This window comes from Pseudoliparis swirei, chromosome 12, assembly GCF_029220125.1.
Source record: "Pseudoliparis swirei isolate HS2019 ecotype Mariana Trench chromosome 12, NWPU_hadal_v1, whole genome shotgun sequence".
Taxonomy (NCBI): domain Eukaryota; kingdom Metazoa; phylum Chordata; class Actinopteri; order Perciformes; family Liparidae; genus Pseudoliparis; species Pseudoliparis swirei.
In genome coordinates, this window is record NC_079399.1 from 15972423 (window position 1) to 15992706 (window position 20284).

General features: G+C 40.5%; 1 protein-coding gene across 1 annotated transcript in view; it reads left to right on the plus strand.

The window, feature by feature from the left end:
• LOC130202948 (exostosin-1) overlaps positions 1-20284 on the plus strand; it is a 213912-nt gene that overhangs the window by 191743 nt on the left and 1885 nt on the right. Inside the window, exons 7-11 of the mRNA XM_056428844.1 lie at positions 2282-2400; positions 3407-3502; positions 9622-9711; positions 16682-16842; positions 17712-17883. Coding sequence (XP_056284819.1) covers positions 2282-2400; positions 3407-3502; positions 9622-9711; positions 16682-16842; positions 17712-17883 — 638 coding nt within the window. The remainder of the gene's footprint in view (positions 1-2281; positions 2401-3406; positions 3503-9621; positions 9712-16681; positions 16843-17711; positions 17884-20284) is intronic.

A 20284-nucleotide genomic window follows, 5' to 3' on the forward strand; every position in this document is an offset into this window, starting at 1 on the left:
CACAAGCTGGTCAGTCAACAGACCCCAGCTTTTACTGGGAAAAAAGGACAACACTTACGTATCAACCGCTTACAATGACGTCTATATTTATTTTTTCCAGGCAGTTTAAGACTCATTCACACCTGGATGGACACTCTAACTGCTCTCGCATGACAGCCAGGTGGACTAATGACCCACAGGTGACCTCAAACACTCTCAAGGTGGGAACAACTGAGTCCCAGAGAGCAGTTTTCTTTTTGTCAGAGCCTCAGTAAAAAGTCCTTGTACCAGCTATCTTGTCCATTATTATCAATCTTTTTTTACATTTTATTTTGTATATATTTATTTAAGATTTTACAAATCAACAAGACAGGAATTTAAGAATACAATACAAAGGTAAAGGAGAAATAAAAGAGAAAAGAACAACAAAAAACAGACCAAAAAATAGATAAAAAATAATTATAAAAACCACAGCAAATAGCACATCACAGTCTGACATAAGTACATCTTTAAAGTTACGTCATCAAATCAAGTCAGCATCAGTACCAGTGTTTCTAATCTTGCAGGGCAAAGCCCATCCCGGAGGGATTATTATGTATCTTAACTAAACTTGCTCTGATTAGTTGAACAATTGGAAATGTATGCAGTTTAATCAAAACCAAGGTGGTACATCTCTTTCCGAGAAAACGCAAAGGAAACAGAAGGACCTGAGCCTATTTCTGCGACCCCCACAAGGTCAGACCTTGTGCTTCCATAAATACCACTCGGCCCACCGGAGATGGCTAGTCAGGGGACCCGGTGTCAGAGAGATGGATAGAGCAACACTAAAGAGCACTCCGGCTCAACGTGTCCGTGAGGATGTCTCTTCCCCTATTCCCACACACACCCGATACTTGGCATGCCATGTGCCTGCAACGCTCGCCTTCCTCAGTCCTCGTGAATACTGCTCGGATGTGTCCTCCTGCTGTCTCCGCCCAGGTGACCGGCTGTACATGCTGAGCTTCCCACACTGAAGCATCTCGCTCGTTCAAATTTTCACTTTCCGAATGTCCAAATTGAATCTGTAATTTGAAAAGGAATGTTTGTGTGTGAGTCAGAAGGAACGTTATAATTGGACTTACATTCCTTTAAAAGACACAAGCATAACTTCTAAATGAATGCTAATGTTTGTTTGGATGTGTAAACAGGAAATTGTTTATTTTTTGGCATATTTGAAAGCAATAATGTTGCGTTACCGGCTCTGAGATGATTATGATACCTGCTCTCCGCCAGGTGTTTGGTTTCTCCATGAGTCGCATCGCTTGCTGTTGCAGATGTTGTATTATATTTCGTTGGAAGCACTGCATGCATTATTTTAGATGAGTATCATGGAGACAAAGCAGATGAGTAGTTTGATTACAGCCTCTGGATAGCCCTAATAAACGATATAGTTTAATGAGCACCTTCAGCCCTATCTGCGCTGCTCTGTGTGTGATCTTTTCTTTCATCTTATTCAATGATCGTCTGCTAATCATATTGTTCTCACCGGGTGTGAACATGCAAGTCTTTGTGGCACCTTCATCTGGTCAGAATCTAATTATTAGGGTGCATGTAGATACGTAGCTCTTCTATCTGAAGAAACAGCGACACACTAATGTTTTTTTATTTATAACGGAACAGAAAACGTATTCAGGAAATGAAATCCAATCCTGAAAACCAATGCTTTATTTTATTGATGTTTCTTTCGCACAGACTGCCACAGGAGGCATCTATTTCCTTAACTCAATGTACCCACTGTGCCGTATGCCGGAAGGGTAATTTAAAGTGTTGTTCCGTTTTGTTTATTTTTCTGTTTTTGACCGGTTTGGTTTATTTGTTTGCTAAAATAAAATGCAAAAGAACAAGGTAACTAACAAAAGCAGTTTTAATGAAATGGTTTTAAAAAATACGAATTGCTCCTAATAGAAACAAATCAGCACGATTCACAATTCACTAAAGGAGACAATCAAATGAAACTCTTGGATTAGACGTGTTTACTCATGCTCACTGATGGGAAGCAGGGGGGGGGGGGGTATACATCCTGTCAGGATGAGTGATGACGAGTGCAGCGGAGAGCACCTTGTGTCCAGTTAACCGTTATGGACCTTTATGGAGAGCTAACGCTGCACACACCTGTGTTAAAAACCTAAATACAGTTCACCCATGACAACTGGTTCTCTCTGTGTGTGTGTGTGTGTGTGTGTGTGTGTGTGTGTGTGTGTGTGTGTGTGTGTGTGTGTGTGTGTGTGTGTGTGTGTGTGTGTGTGTGTGTGTGTGTGTGCAGGTAGGAGCCCGGCGCAGCAGTTCACGGCTGTGATCCACACGGTTACTCCTCTGCAGCCCCAGATCTCCCCCGTGGTGAAGCTCATCATCGCTATAGCCAAGTCCAAGTTCTGTGCACAGGTGGGAAGAGTGTCTGCATCCCACTGGGATTCAGTGCCGGTTCAACGAAGGGAAATAATGACACATAATAGTAAATATGATATAATAAAGACAAACACAAAGCAAAATAAACACCATACAAAGAGGTGTCAATCTGTTTCCTCCTCTTCCTCTCCTTGGCTCTCCTTCTCCTGGCATTATTTTTGTGTTTTTCTTTATCGACTTGCTTCTTCAGGGAGTACCATTTGACAAGGGGGGGGGGGGTTCAGCCATTCCTCAAACACAACGGGGTGTCAGGCCCTCTGTGGAAAATAAATCAAGCAAAAAATCGTAATACTTGAATACTCCTGTGAGGGATGTTGATGACCTGACGATTAATCGTTAAGCACAAAATTGCTATTGGATGCTGGAATGAAATGCCAAGTAGGGAGGGGGGATTATGATATGTATGTATGTAGTATGCAGTTGCAAGAACTATATAAACTGCTCAAAGGGAAAATTGTTACTGCATAGTATATCAGGAAAGTTAGGAGAAACATTAATTAAAAATGCATACTCATATCCAATCACAACATATGTTTCTCTCAAAGTGACCTTTTCCTAACATTATTCTCTAATTTTTTACTTTCCCCCCCCTTATAGTAGTACTATTTTATTCTATACCATTTCATCAGAACATTTAAATCATATTCTAATATTTAAAAAATATTTTTAAAATATTGTGATCTTTTACTTTACAAAATAAGGACGTATTAATAAATTAATGATTTTTAAAATGTTCTTTACAGTTGCCATACTGCTAACATTGAATTATGTTATAAACATAGTTGATTGACCTTTTGTTCATGATACAATATGAACATGACTACAATACTGAGGCCTCACAATACATGTTAAAGAAAACAAGGCACATATTTATTTATTTATTTCTAAGATGAAAATGCCTCCTTTGTGGAAGAAATCAACTGTTTCAAACACCTCTATGCAAAAATGTATGTAAAATGATGTTAATGACTTTCACATACAGATCGTGGTTTTATGGAACTGCGATAAGCCTTTACCTCTGAGGAACAAGTGGCCCTCCACCAGCGTGCCTCTCACTGTCATTGAAGGACAGACCAAGGTAACAGCTGCTGGCTTTTTGCATCCATTACATCTTAAAAGATACTTTCTTTTGCATACCAGTGAGGAGATGTGTCTCCCCTTTCTAAAGCTGATTTTCTCAAATGCACTTTGAGTTTGTCGGTAATGTTCAAACCGACACTTTCACTTCTAGCTGCCTTCTAAATTCCACAATCCTCAACTTTAGGACACTAGAAAGGAAGAATGAAAACAGGTTTGGGTTCAAAGGGGAAGATACCTTTTGGATTTTTGGGATTTTACCATCTGCATGCTTCTTTGTCTTTGTGCACTTGTGTGTTGATATGCTGAAAGTCATTGTCCTAAAACAAAGACGCCTCTCTGACCTCAATAATCCCTTCACGCATAGTCTTACTTTTCGGCTGCAGCTAGAAGTTTACAGTCAAACATTCATTTATTGTCAAATAAATGTTGCATATATTCAATTTGACCTCTTTATTTAACCCATCCGAAGCATTTAGTATATATAACTGATAACTGTCAGCCTTTAGCTTTGAGGTTTTAATGGTCAAAATGTCTCCTGAGGATTCACCCAGACTCACGGAGAGGTCAAATATACAATATCTCTAGTTTGACATTTTAAATGCACCTCAAACGATCCTGTGATGTGCATTTGGAGTTCCGCAATAACCTCGGGGAGCCATTCCGCTTCATTTCATGATAGATGATTCAAGAAATTAAGCAAAGCACCGCTGAGAATGCCAGATGTTCAGACCCTTTCGTGTTATTATTATATTAAAACCCACAGCAAAACAAAAGTGGACCCTGATTATGGCTCATTAAGGAGGGAATTAATTACTCAGTTTTAACTTTTCAAGCCTGAAATCACTGTAAAAGTCTTTTATTTGCTCTGTTACTGCCGAGTGCCGCAGACTATATTTGGTTTTTATTAATTTGTAAGTAAACGGTTTATTATGTTTGATCGCCTGCTGCAGATAAAACATTGTGTTCTTTGTTGTTGCTCTGACAAGTACAATTGTTCACTCTGAAATGTAGTGTAGTATGAATAGCATACATTTAAAATACCAGTATCAAGGTTTAGTGCAGGCACCTCAAAATGAGCCTCATTTTTAAACTTTTTTTCTTATATTTGACTTGAATAAACGTACTTAGTTACATCCCACCACTTTTCCTTCCTGTTCCTTCTGATGGGATGTAATGCAAATCATGCAAACTTCTCTATGTTAACAGCTATGGAGAGACAACTGTGCTGGAATGGGAGCATCATGTACTGGACAGTGTTCCACCTGAGTTGATTGTATTTTAATGCAGTGCTGTTTCATGTCTGACTATTGATGATGTCAGATTGATGTGACAGGAGGTTCAATCCTGCAATTGCAGCGTGAGTTCGTTGGTAATATGGCATAATGTCCTGTCCTCTGACACTCGCCCATGTGAACTCACAACCGTTCTGCGATGCTTAAAATGATCTCGCCTTTTTCAAAGTCCTCAGCTATTCAAACAATCAGGCGTCTACCTAAAAACACACCCAGTCACAGTCACACTCGCTCACTCACTGATCGCCAACATGCCTCATATGACAGCATATGTACAGTATAATGCAATTACAACTAACCTGTTTCTGGTTGGTAAACAGATTATGGATTCTCATTCTCTCTCTCTCTCTCTCTCCGTGACGCTTTGTGGTCTAATTGCTTCCGTTTGTTTTCGTGTAAATGTGTTCCCACTTGAAATACAAGAGCAATGTTTTCACTGGTGACGATAAAAATGTGTCTCAAAGGCAATGATGTGCGTGTGTGCTGTGTGTGTGTGTGTGTGTGTGTGTGTGTGTGTGCCGCTACCCAACAGAGACAATGGTCCTATAATTAGTCATGTGTTATATGGTCGTGCAGCCCGGGCAGATGCTCTTCAGTGTGTTTCCTACCAAGCGCTGGCTGTGTTTATTCCCACTATTATAACCACACACTCACGTAAAGTTTTAAAATTTGCCCCGACCGAGCGCAACAGCCGAGTAGTTTGCCGTTGGTCATGATTGTATCTGCTCTATAAGAGCGGACACATCCCATCAGAAAGCTTTGGCTTCCTCTCTTTCCTTTTCTTCCATTTGGCACCTTTAAACTTGTAGGATACTTTGAATACAGTGTGTGGATCTTTTGTGGAGCTGTTGAAGTTCTTTTTTAACATGCATACACGTTTCATTTTTATTGCAACTTTTCCGATTAGGCATTAGTGATGGATGCCCGTGTCGGCTGAAAGGCAATTTCAACAGAGATTTCAGAAACATAAATCCATTTGATTGATAAATGAATCCTTTCCAATGTCTTAGTACGCTGTGAACGATCATCTATCCACAAGATGAATTCTGACTCCGTCACATGCTTCTGCCCCAACTCTTGTGTGCTGTCATTATACATACACCACATCTAATTGTTGTTTACGCTGGGTTTCCGGTTCGGTTGAAGGACCATTAATTATTCAGAAGTATACAAGTTTAAATGATTTCGTAATCGTTTCAGCACACGGGGAGTATGGCTGACCGGTCAGGTGAATCCGGTAGCTCATAGCTTGACCTTGCTGTAAGGTCCTGCTGGCTAAACATTTATGACCCACACGTCAATATTATCAAAGGACTCCTTACTTTCACTGTTAATATGTCGACTATATCTCACCTTCATCTATTACCTTGCAATATTGCATGTGAGGCCACCATAACCTGCATTTAATATTGATACGGTCATCTTGAACATTGATCCTGAGTCCTTAGGTTTGCATTTAAATTATACCAAAGGAGTGTAAAAGTGAAGAGTTCAAAGGTCAACTAAGGTTGAAATGTGATTGAACCGAGAGTCGAGGGAGCCGTATCAGAATAGAATTGATGGTCCTGTGTTGACTTAAAAAATAATGTTGTGTATTATTTATTAAACTGTAATTACTTCCATTTGTCTTCCTCATTGGGAGATGTTATATTTTATCAACCAAAATTACACGACTTCTGGTTGCACAGAGGAATGGTATGTGTTTGGTTTTCTAATCTGATACAGCAAATATGTTGTGCTACGTTTTAGGAAGCAGTTGCTTATTGTTCACATCAGATCAACATTATAATTCATTTGGAGTTGAGTATCTATTTGAGTCGATATTGCTCCATTAAATGCTGCACTCAACTCCTAAGATAATTATCTGCACCACTTTCTGAACCAGCTTTTTGATAACTTTTTCTCTCTGGCTTATAAAGGCTGAAATAATAAATATAATTTTTTGACCTACAATTTCCGACTCTAACAATGAGGTGCTCATCAAAATGTTCAAGGGCTGTCAATGAAGATGTGATCTTTGACTTTTAGCTGTAATGTACAGACATCTGGAGACATCTGGAGACATCTGCGACATAAAGAGAGACCAGATGTCCAAAAGACGCCCCTTGAAGTAGCAAGAGTTATCGCAAATATAAAGAGGGGAAATGGGTGAAAGGAAAGCGACAAAGGCGACAGAGATAAGGTTCAGACCATTGAACTTCCAGTGATCTCAGTGGGATCTAATCTCTGTCCAGAGGCCGGAAAGCATTGACACCTGCCAGAGGGAAGTGGGCAGCGGGGGGGTTTTGTCCGTCTGTCTGGATGTGATGTGAATTAATTTGGCCGTACTTAGACGCAGCTCTGCTTTGAGCTAACTGCTAATGGCGGCGTGTTCATCGAACGACCGAGCCAAGAAATCTCTGTCTGTGTGTACATTTGTGGATGTTTCCTTCACATCTTCCAGAAACCTTTAATCTGATCCCAATACTTAAATTCAGTATTAATAAACGTTGAATAAACGAGTGAACGGACCTCTGAGAGGTAGTAGAGGCGGGGCTTCGGGGCTCTGCGGACTAAGTCCGGGGCCAAGTAATCGGTACACGACTATCACGATACTACACAATACTAACATGCGGATGTTAAGCGGGTATAATGTTTACCATCTTAGTGGAGCTGGCTGCCCACTCCACTGATTGCAGGGTAAATAAAGCACCTGTTCTAGCCTTCTGATCACTTGAAGCACTTTAACACGACATGCCATCAGTCACCTCTTCATACACTGGTGGCATGGGCCACCATGCGGGCCACCGGTCCATCAGGGCTCACTAACATTCATTCAACAGTCACACACCGTAGGCGTGAATATTGTTGGTCAGGCGAGTGCCTGGCATGGCAGTTTGTTATTCTGGAGCTTTCAACCACATCACAGGGTCCTCATCAGCTGACTAAGATTTAGATTGTTTTGTCAACTTCTCTTATCAAAGTCCAGAAGGATTTGTCAACCCAATTATGTAATTGTGGAAGCGGGGTGTGTTTATGCTCTGCTGCAGAGTGGGTGGAGCGGGGGTTGGTTCAGGGAACGGTGTCTAATTGGACTCAGCTGGTGGCTGATTGATAATCGGCTCAGCTGAGGCCAATCTGTGTGTGTGTGTTTGCATCCGTCCCCGTAAAGGAGCAGTAGGGACTGAGGAGCGAGTGGAGAGCAGAGGCACAGTCTGCAATGACAATACATGATATTACCAAATATCTTTCTTCGTATATCCTTCGGTGCTTGGGGAAGAAACCTCCTGGTGACATCCACAAACCTGTCACAGTAATAAACAGGTTTTGATCAAATATATTTGTGACGGGGCATAACAACTAGTTCAACCCTTGATGCAAGAGAAACACACTGAAAGGGGCTCATTGATCAATCACAGGCACTGGACAAGGGGCCCTCTGAAATAAACCTGTACCTGCACAATATGTGCGCATTGAGCAAGGGATCGTGCGTATGCTTCGTATAACTCATGGAAATCATACATTTCTTGAATGTACTGCCTTTCGACCATTAATCCAGGATTCATACAGTTAATATTAAGGCAAGTGGTTAATTTACTTCAGCCAGTATCACTGGGATGGCAGTTTTCACAAGAGAGCTGAGAGACTGTTACAATATTTTGAACCTCATTCTGACAGAACTAATTACCTGCCTGCTAATTATTGGGCATCCATCCAAGCAAAAATAACTGTTCTGTCAAGAGTACTCCCTCTAAGCAGTGAATTAATGCATATTTTGATGTGGCACTCTCAATTAATTCAGGAGATTTGCGTTGAAATGCATTTGATGTTACACTGAAGTTCTTTATACATTTCAGTCAGCTTTCACCGGCTCATTAAGCTGAGATGGAAGTAGACATTAAACTTGCGGATATTTGCGGCTTTGCTCTACAAAATAAGCCTCTTAATATTACCCCTGGGGCGTGTGAATTCAATATATACTTTAATTCAGACAGTAAATCTGTGTTAAATGTCATTACTGTGACTGTAATTAACACAAGAGGTACATTTCAATTAGATAAAACCGTAGTTGATCAAGATAAAACCCCATAAGAAAATTCACAATTACACCCAGTAAGTTCTCCTCAGACTTAATGCAGAGGTAATCATAAGTGTTGATGAATGTGTGACGGAAAATATGTTTCATATTGTCTTTGAATGACACCCACAGAAGAGCTCAATTGTTTGTGGCTCCACCCACTAAATAAGTAAACATTGGTGAGAGCAATCGCAAACACTAACGACGTACGAGTGATGCTGCGGTGTGTAACCTGGTGGTTCTCTACTGAAGTCAAGTGTCTTGTTTTCTTTTTCTTCTCGACAGTTCAATAATTCACACTTTAATTACAGGTCAATAGCATAATCAGCTGCAGCAGCCCTCTTTAGGCCAATGGATCAAGGTCTACTACACTTTCTGTTCGGAGTGAATTGATAAGGACTTGTACCAAAACTATTGAGTCAGCGTATTGATTAATGGACACACAGCAGAAACGAAGACATGTTCTCATAGGCTGCTTATTTTACCTTGATAAGTCATATCTTGATACAAATTAATACAAGTTATATATTATCTTTTTTTAAATTATTATTATTTTTATTAAAATATCACTCCTCTATAGTTATCTAATAAAAATAATAAAATAACCCCAAAAATAATATTAACCAAAACATTTACTGGCTATATGTCAGTTACCACGATGCTTATTGCCACATCACTTCACAAAAAAATGAATGTATGTTGCTTCTGATTGGATATGTATATAAATACGTTGTTTACAATATCAGTGTTCTCTTCCTGTCCCTCCAGACGATGAGCAGTCGTTTTGTCCCCCACGACGTCGTCCTCACTGACGCCATCCTCAGTCTGGATGAAGACTCGGTTCTCTCAACAAATGAGGTGAGACGCAAATGACTTGTCAACCACTTGGCACAACAGTGACCCTTTACGAACACCACTACCAGACGTCTGATGAGACGGCAAACATTACGCTATTATCTTACGATGTTACGTTACGATGTTACGTTACGATGTTACGTTACGATGTTGCGTTACGATGTTGCGTTACAATGTCGCGTTCCGATGTTGCATTACGATGTTGCATTACGATGTCGGTTACGCTGTCGGGTTACGCTGTCGTGCTACGATGTTGCGTTACACTGTTATGTTACGCTGTTGCCTTACGATGTTGTGCTGTGTTATGCGCTACGGTGTTACGTTACGCTGTTACGTTACGCTGTTATGTTACGATGTTACGTTACGATGTTACGTTACGATGTTACGTTACGATGTTGCGTTACGATGTTGCGTTACAATGTTGCGTTACAATGTCGCGTTCCGATGTTGCATTACGATGTTGCATTACGATGTCGGTTACGCTGTCGGGTTATGCTGTCGGGTTACGCTGTCGCGCTATGATGTTGCGTTACACTGTTATGTTACGCTGTTGCCTTACGATGTTGTGCTGTGTTATGCGCTACGGTGTTACGTTACGGTGTTACGTTACGCTGTTACGTTATGCTGTTATGTTGCGCTGTTACGTTATGCTGTTACGTTGCGCTGTTACGTTACGCTGTTACGTTGCGCCGTTACATTGTGCTGTTACGTTGCGCTGTTACCTTTAAAACATCATCTCTACAGACACATTGCGTGGAGCAAGTGGTCACAAACACAGATATACATTTAGTTTACTTTTGCCCACATTTCTACTGAGTTTACTCAACTTTCAAAACATCAAATTGCATGTCACGAAATCTGAACACTTTTGAAAACCTCCACCCTCTGATTAATTCAGACAGACAATGTTTGTATAACAAGCTACAGTCTATGTCAGCTTGTGGCAAAAGGTGGTGATGTCTTAATACAGTATTGATTCTTTCCCAAATGAGGCAGTCAGTCCACGCTCAGTCATGAATGTCATTCATTGCAAGATAATTGCCAAACATTGTGTTAGTCACTAAACTAAGGTAGGAAAATGTGCTTTGCTTTTAAGGATTATTACAAATATGAAAAGAAAACAAGGGAATAGAAAAAGTGCAAAGGAGAAAAGATCACAGTTAACAAAATGGAAACAAAAATGGAAACATGTAAAGGATTAGAAAAGCAGACAATTGAAAGAAAACAAAGTAAAATAAAGGCAAGAGGAAATAGGGAAAGGAGAGTAGAGAAGCACATTGAAGAGGGTCAAATGCAAAACTAAATTTAAAATTATTTTCGGGTTATTGAAATTGATATAATTTCTGCTATGTAGGTCTAGTTTTGTATAATAATGGTGTGAAACTAACAATTAGTAGAAACTGAATGAAAGTGATGAATGCTACGCTACCTATAAATGCTAAAGCTGAGGAACAATGAACTGTGAGACTCATATCTATGATTAAAAGCACTGGATTAAATAAATGCTTTATTACCTCTGAATTCCTCATGTCTAGATATACTTCAATTTGGCACAGGAATGGCGGACTCCACCACTAACATTGGAAAACCCAATATAAATATATTTAATAGCTATTTTGGGAAAAATAAATGTAAAACAAATACAAAGTTTCTTATATTTTGGACCTAAAAAGCAACACACAAAACAGATCAGTAACAGCTCATCTGTGATGCTCAGTGAGTGCTTCTACTTTGAGAGTCATTACAAGTAGCAGCCTCGCTTCTCTCCAGCTTTTCAGCGAGTAAGAGATGCGATCCATAATGGATTGTGAAGCCCAATGAGCCCAAGAGATCCATTATATCTTTAAACTCTGAGATGTTTTATTGATGGGAGCGAGTCAATGTTCACCTTTTCCACGCTGGCGGGATCACAATCATACTATATTGGGCTACAATTTGAGGCACAGCGAGCAAGTTTGTACAGCTAAACTTTTATGGGGGTTACCACTTGTTTTATGAAATGAGGAAGAGGAAGAATATGTCAGAGAGAGAGAGAGAAAGAGAGAGAGAGTTAATGCAGGGAAAGAAGAGGGAATCTTTGCTGTGCTTACTAACCCGTTCCTCTAATTGCCCTTTTTAACATGGTGAGGGGATTTATTGAAAGGAGATGAAATATGTCAAGTGAGTGAAAATGTGCAACAGAGAACATTACGCTTTTAATAGGACTTTTCATATTATAATACCTCAGCGGAAGAATGGCTGTGCCAATTTCATAATTACATTGTTTCAGCTCATTAAATGTATGATTATTCCATGAAGAGAGATTAGAGAGGGGAATGCGACTAAAAAAAAATGACAAAGCTTTGGTTTCATATTGGGCAGCCAAACATGCAGCTGAGTTATGCCCTTTGGAAGACCTTTTCAATATGGTGGATTTGGAAATAGTTCCTCGATAGTGATGGCTGAATCTTTATCCTCTTTTTATTCAGGGGCCTAGGATGTTATGGGCAGGTTTCAGCAGCGGCAGAAGAAGTATTCATATCCTTTTCCTAAAAGTGCTAATACTATGCTATGAACTATACTTAAATAAAAGTATGCACACAAAATATACTTAAAGTATCAAAAGTAGACTCATTGTGCAGTAAAATGCATTTTTCAGCTGATGCAAGACCCTTTATAAAGAATTGATTGAGTGCATTACCATCATTTTGACATGTAAGACTAGACCAAGGTTATATTTGGGGGTGTTGGACAGATCCATTGTCTGTATGGATGTAGAACTGGATCATGACCTGCAGCGTGTACTAGTCTTACTGCCTGCACTCAAAAAACCGATTCAAGCCCTTCTTAGAGGTGACACATTTAAATATTGTTTGATACATTTAAATAAATCAATTACAAAACGAAGATATTTATATTGAATGGGTGTAACACAAAATGTATGAATACTTTAATTTATTAGATTTATTTAGGTTACACTCACAAAAACGATTCAAGCCCTTCTTCGAGGTGACACATTTAAATATTGTTTGATACATTTAAATAAATCAATTACAAAAATAGATATTTATATTTAATGGGTGTAACACAAAATGTATGAATACTTTCATTTATTAGATTTATTTAGGTTAGATGGTGTGCATATCAACTCAAAATAAATGTGTTTCATTGAGGACTACCCTTTGCGCATGCGCCTTCTGAAAATCAGTTGTTTACATGAGGTGAACACACTTTCAGGGCTGTATGGTGGTGTAGTGGCTAGCACTGTCGCCTCACAGCCAGAGGTCTGTGGGTTCAATTCCCAGTCGGGGCTTTCCTTCTGTGTGGAGTTTGCATATTTTGTTAGTTAGTTAGTTAGTTTATATTTTGAGTTGGACAAACATAAATTAATTTAATTTAATAAATATCGTTATTTTATTTTAGATGTATTTGATACAAATGAGTTGGACTAACTTAATTACATTTTATTGCACTGATGTGCTAAATTTGAGTTGGAGTTGCATATAATTATTGGATGGAAAACCTGCCAACAATTTAATTGAGTTCATCCAATGAGTCATTTCTTTGAGTGTAGTAAGTAGAAGGCAGTAAAGAAAGGGTCGCTTAAGATGAGACGAGCCACCTGCAATCAACTTGAGAAATTAAATGAGAAAGTCCAGTTTGTAAAATATTAATACTATATGTGCAGTAATAGAAACCATTAAGACTAGAATAAGACGTATTAGAATAACAGTGACGTTGCACACACACTGGGGGAAATATCTGTGCATATAAATTCGAAACAGAATATTTTATTGTGAAAATTAGCAATCAAACACTCTGCGACACTGAAGTCACGCGCACACATGTTAACTGCAAGTTACACGTATTCATTTTGATTTGGAGAGCTCGGGGAATTTTAACACAGTTCCCTGCAGTGAATATTAACTAGATTCAGGAAGAAATCGTACTTTCAGAAAACTGCAAGTGTTACCTCACCTTTCCCTCCTGTTGAGCCGAGGAGAACTTTGATTTACACCTGCATGCATTATCGTGTGTGACTTGCCTTGAGCCAGTGGTTAGCTCATGGCCACCGTCTGCTATGCTACGCTATGGCCGAGGTGGCGGGTGTGTCCTTCTAGCCGAGTCAGCACCGTTAGCTGCAAGCTGCTGGCTCAGACATCGCCATGTTTAGAGCCATTGAGAGACAATAGATATGTTATGAATATTGAATTCAGCACCTTTAAGACAAACATCCAACACCTAATCATTATCCTCACCTTATGCATGGCACGCACTAAACTTTCCGTCTTGCTATTTCCAACTGTCACTGTCAGGAGCCATAAGAAATCGATTCAAACACTAGAATTCAGTGCAGATAATGGAAAGTTTGAGGGTATTCTGTCAGAAGTAACCACGGCGATGTACCTGGTGAGAACGGCTGCAGCGCCAAAGATGTTCTGAAATACAAACCTAGAGTAGCCGCTTGTGGCCTCAGTGTGGTCCTTACGCCCCGGCTGGTTGTCCTGGATCACGCTGGGACTGTTGGTCCAGGTTCATCCAAGCCACGGCACTCTCAACCTGCTCAGTTTAAAACACATTTTCCTCCACTTTTATCACCCTGAAATCAGATGGTAGTCGACAGTGAAAGCATCGCAGTGGCATCGCTTCACATGGAGCACAAAATAAAAATAAAAACAGATTGAAAAACACAAGGTCTCAAAACACATTGGAGAAAGACCACAGACTGAGGGAGGATAGAGGCCTCTAAAATGTGATGGAGCTTCTTTTCATCTGATAACATCGGACATGTTAAATCCATATGTCGGAAGAGATTTGTCACAGATCTATTGCTGGATTGACCCTCTGATCCTCGGATCAATCTTGGCCTTGTAGAATCCATTAGTATGTATAACACACACACGCACACACACTAACACACACACACACACAGGCTGTGTTCCACTTGCACTCCTCCCTTGAATTCCTCAGCCAAAACAAGTCTCTGTTTTAAACCGTAATTAAGACAGACAGATTAGGAATGCTTGGTTCTCGCTCTCTCTCTCTCTCTTGTAAACTCACACACACACACACATGCACGCACACACATACACACACAAACACACGTGCCATTTCACATTATAAAGAACCTTTTAATCTCTGAAGGAAAAATTATATTTGCGTGATATCATTAATCCTTTCTGCACAGCTGTCGAGACATCAGAGACATCACAAACACACACTCAAACCGACACACACGCACACTTTGTGTGCACACATCATCAGAGCCTACACCGATAATGGCAGCTCCAACCTTTCCCTCGGCTTAGCTTCTGCGCTTTACACTCAACGCTCACGCAATTCGCGACAGAAGCCGCGAGGTTTCGCGAAAGAACATCCACTTTCGGTGCTCCCCTCCACGACGCTGTCTCTCTACCTCTACTATTCTCGTAATTAATTTTCTCACCCGGCCCGAGGTTGCGTTTGTGTGTGTGTGTTGGTGTATTTCATTATGTGCTGATCCTCTTATTCTCCGGCGTGCCCGCCTGAAAATCTCAGTGGAGTTTTAATGCAAAAGAGGCTCATTCTCAGGGAACTCCAGCTTCTTCAAGGACACCAGGTGCTCCAGACAAGTGACACGGAGCAGGAAGGACCAATGGCTGGGTGAAGAACATGCAGATCCAGAAGCCGTTAACACCCTCTCAGCACACAAGTGTGTTAGAGAATCGTTGAGCCGCTCATTGCTCGTACTGAAAGTGTGTTCAGACTCAAAAGAAGGGAATTGGAATGCTTGTCTTCCTATAGAGTCGATGAACATGCATGAGAGGAAGCAACTGTGGATTTGATCTCGGTGAGGAAGGTATGCCTTGCAGGAGACAAGGGAAAGACTGGCACAATATATAGGGGGAAACACAGGTGTACGGCATGAAACAATCAGGGAGACAGGCGTGGCTGAGGGCAGGTGAAGGGAATTAACCAATCAAGGAGACAGAGGAGTAGCTGAGTGCAGGTGAAGGGAATTAACCAATCAAGGAGACAGATGAGCGGCTGAGGGCAGGTGAAGGGAATTAACCAATCAAGGAGACAGATGAGCGGCTGAGGGCAGGTGAAGGGAATTAACCAATCAAGGAGACAGAGGAGTGGCTGAGGGCAGGTGAAGGGAATGAAACAATCAAGACAGAGGAGACAAAGAGGAGAAACAGAGGAGACATAGAGGAGACACAGAACACAGGAGACAGGGCGTTACATTCAGGGCCAGAGTAAAATGTCGTCATAATGCAACGTCTCCGACCAGATTGTTTCACAAGTAGCCAGTTTACAAGCTCATTTTATGCTCATTAAATATGAGAATGGCTGGTGGGTTCCTAGATTGCGTTTCGACCAGTAAAGTCCGGCTGATTGGTTCGCTACAGAAACGGTTTTCCGGCAACCACAGTCTACTCAAACTCACCACAAATGTAAACCAAAAAGTATCGTCGCCGTTAATAAGTCTGTTTGCAACTTAAAATACACTCAAGGAATATAACTTGTTGAAGCTCAAAGAAATGAGTAGGAGTTAGAGGTCAGGCCTGTTCATGGTCAAATGGAAAATCCAAATTCTAACATGAAACTATGTCAAGTGAATCTTGTAATGTTTAACATGACATGTGATTTGATGGTTAACATGTCAGGTGGGAGAGGACCGTTCACGGTTGTGAGGAAGTATTACGGCTGTTGATGACGTCATTGCAAACTAAATTCCAGTTGATCGCTTTTCTCATTAAGTTGTTCACATCTGTTTATCTCCTCTGCAGGCTCATTGGGAAGGAATATCTATTTAGTTAGAATATGCTCTCAACATGACTTTACACTCTTCCCATTCTCCAAATCTTTCCTCTTTCTCCTCCTCCTCATTCTCACCATCTTTTCAACGCCTTGTCTTACTTTCCTCAGACTGTTTCATGCTCTTCATTTCCCACTGGCCTCGTCTTCTTTTCTTACCGCTGGCGTCTTTCTTCACTTTATGCTCCCACAGGTGGATTTTGCCTTTATTGTATGGCAAAGCTTTCCGGAGCGTATCGTTGGTTATCCAGCGAGGAGCCACTACTGGGACAGTTCCAGGTCCCGCTGGGGCTACACCTCCAAATGGACCAATGAATACTCCATGGTCCTTACGGGCGCCGCTTTCTACCACAGGTACAACACCCACATGAACTGCTCATCAGTCAAGCTTTGCAATTGTTCATTTCTTTTGTCATTCAATTGACGTTCATTTAACCAAAATACCTGGGTGCATCCAGGAGGTACTGAAGGAACTAGCTTTTAGTGAAAGACACTTTAATGAACGTGTATTTTGTTTTATTATGTTGTACTGTTCTATATTGGTTTATTGTTTACTACACACTGACTAAACTAATGGCAATCACTGAGGATCATTTTAAGGCACAACACATCGTATTGATGACATTCAATAATATAGTTTAATTATCTGATATAATAGTGATCCCATCAAGCTACTCTTACAGCATCCATTTGTCTTGTGGTGCACTTGTTCTGCACCACCTGTAAAGTTGATCTATTACAACTTCACAGATGTACTTTATCCTTCTCCACAAGATACGAACCACATTAAAAGTCATCTTTCAAGTGGAGTAATAGAGAGGAGGATTGGGATAATATGATATTGCTCCACCTCACTGCTATGTCTTAAAATTATTGTCAAAAGCTGGGAATGAAAGGGAAAAAAGTGAAACCAAAGTATTAAGTAGAGGGGTACATTAAATGTAGAAGAGCAACTCTTTAGTTCTTTTGTTGTTTAAAACCTCAAAAGCCAACAACAATTCATAGAAAGAAAAGTGAATTGTGAGAGAGCGAGAGAGAGAGAGAGAGAGAGAGAGAACCTCGGCAGGGAGGTAACAGAGTTGACAGTGATCTAGTGCTCCCACGCTCCTGAACGCAACACAGCAACCATACAGAAGAGAACATAATAGAAAGAGGTGCAGCTTTAATACAAGGCATAAACACACAGTTAACCTCATTTGTCTTATTCCCTCTCTGCGTCTCAGATACTACCACTACCTGTTCACCCACTACGTCCCGGCCAGCCTGCTGACCATGGTGGACCGCATGGCCAATTGCGAAGACATCCTGATGAACTTCCTGGTTTCAGCCGTCACCAAGCAGCCGCCAATCAAAGTCACACAGAAGAAGCAGTACAAGGAAACCATGATGAGCCAGGTGAAGCTTTATTGTTAGCCGTACACACACACACACACACCACTGGCACGTGCTCGTCCATGAAGTTGAAGCAAAACTTCTGTATTTTTCATCCTTCGGCCTATTTTCCCATGTTTTTCGTGTATAAATGGCAAATGGAGACAACGGTAATGGAAATTGGTGAAGTATTGAGGGGCAGTGCAAGACAAGCTGCAAGGGAGATTGCACAGCTTCGAGTGCATCGTGACGTCCACTAAAAGCTTTCTGGTTCGGTTTGGCTTCTGCCATCGACAGGTTCAGATGGTTATTATAAGTGTCTGACAGGTGACCCCACAGAGACATAAAAGGATCCTCTTGAGCTGGTGCTTGATCCCGTCTGTCTTTTTAAGTCTCGCCGGAGGTGAAGTCTCGTTGTGAAACCTGAACGTGGACGAGCGACAGGTCCCACTCGTCACAGCACGCTTCTTCTGTGGCATTCAAAGGGCCACAGGCAAAATGGGAAGAAAGGGTTCAGGTTGAAAAATACCAGAGTAAATCCTTTAAGATCACAGCCACAATGCGATTTCATTTTTTAAAGAATGAAATGAGTTGCGCAGCAGATTTGGTCAGTCATCAGTATTATCAGCTAACTAGAGAAATATGTAATTAAAAAAATGTACAATTAAAAATCAGGATGAACAACAAGACTTTAGATTCTCTTGTGAGGAGTGATCCAAATGATCCCGATCTCGGATCCTGCACCTTTAAGAACATTCTTTAAAAAATTATGTCATACCCCCAACAGAGCGATCCAGATGTCCAAGAGTGTTTAAAGAATAAGAAGAGAATCAATAACAAATCAAAATCAGTTATGACCCTCCATGTACAACACAATAAAGCAAAATGAATACAAAAGAGTATTTCATTCCATTCAATGAATCTGTGCTGAGACAAGAGTGTTTGACATGTGTTGAGGCGATGACACAATAGCAGTACCAAGTTTCCATATTTGAAGCATGGATGTTCACCTCCATGTTTTTGCTGTCAGTGTTCTTCATCCCTGTCTTTCGATTTTTATATTTCTATGTTACACGGCACATAACCAGTGGCATACAATGAGACGATCAACAGGAATGTGTATCTTATATATATATACAGGACTGTCTCAGAAAATTAGAATATTGTGATAAAGTTCTTTATTTTCTGTAATGCAATTAAAAAAACAAAAATGTCATGCATTCTGGATTCATTACAAATCAACTGAAATATTGCAAGCCTTTTATTCTTTTAATATTGCTGATTATGGCTTACAGCTTAAGAAAACTCTAAAATCCTATCTCATAAAATTTGAATATTTCCTCAGACCAAGTTACAAAAAAGATTTATAACAGCAAAACAAAATCAAACATTTGAAAATGTGTTTCCAGGTGTTTCGAGTTAATTAGACGATTCAAGTGATTTGTTTAATACCCTACTAGTATACTTTTTCATGATATTCTAATATTTAGAAATAGGATATTTGAGTTTTCTTAAGCTGTAAGCCATAATCAGCAATATTAAAAGAATAAAAGGCTTGCAATATTTCAGTTGATTTGTAATGAATCCAGAATGCATGACATTTTTGTTTTTTTAATTGCATTACAGAAAATAAAGAACTTTATCACAATATTCTAATTTTCTGAGACAGTCCTGTATATAGACATCTTGCTCGTGCTACTTGGTTTTGTAATGTTGAACATAGAACAGGTAAATTCCCTTATCCCTTTTTTAAAATAGAAAAGACGATAAAAAAGGAGCCGCCTCCTTGTGTTGAATGTAGTGTTGAAGCTGCAGGCCACGTACTGACCTTCTCTTTGGGAGATCCATACATGTCCATGCTATGTGTGTGTGTGTGTGTGTGTGTGTGTGTGTGTGTGTGTGTGTGTTTTCTGTGGCCAGCACTATGTCAGCTTTTGATTGATGGCGTGACCACAGGCATGACGATGACTCAGCAGTATGGGCCCTGTGATTAATGTCTTAATTGTGAAGGCAGCACAGCAAACCTAAATGTACTTCCTCCTGCCCTCGCTCTCGCTTTTTTTTCCACATTTTCTCTCTATTCCAAAAGAAAAGATGTTTTCAAGTGCCAAACCGTTTCTTTGACTTGATTTTTGTATTATTCCACCTGACCCTCGAAAAAAAAAAAACGACTGCCACGCTCCTCACACGGGATGAACCTGCTCCAACTCCACGCCCCCGTGCCACAGTTTATCGAAGGAGTCTGCTGCCCACCGCTGCCCCCTCCCCCAGCTCATCTCCCAGCAGCCACTTGGGGGCCCACCCCATTCCTTCCATGCTGTCCATCTCAGACATCCAGCGGAGGACACCGAGCAGCGGGAGACAATAGCATGTATTTTTCATGAAGCTATTCCCGAGAGCTTCACACGCTGCGAGCGCCGAGGGG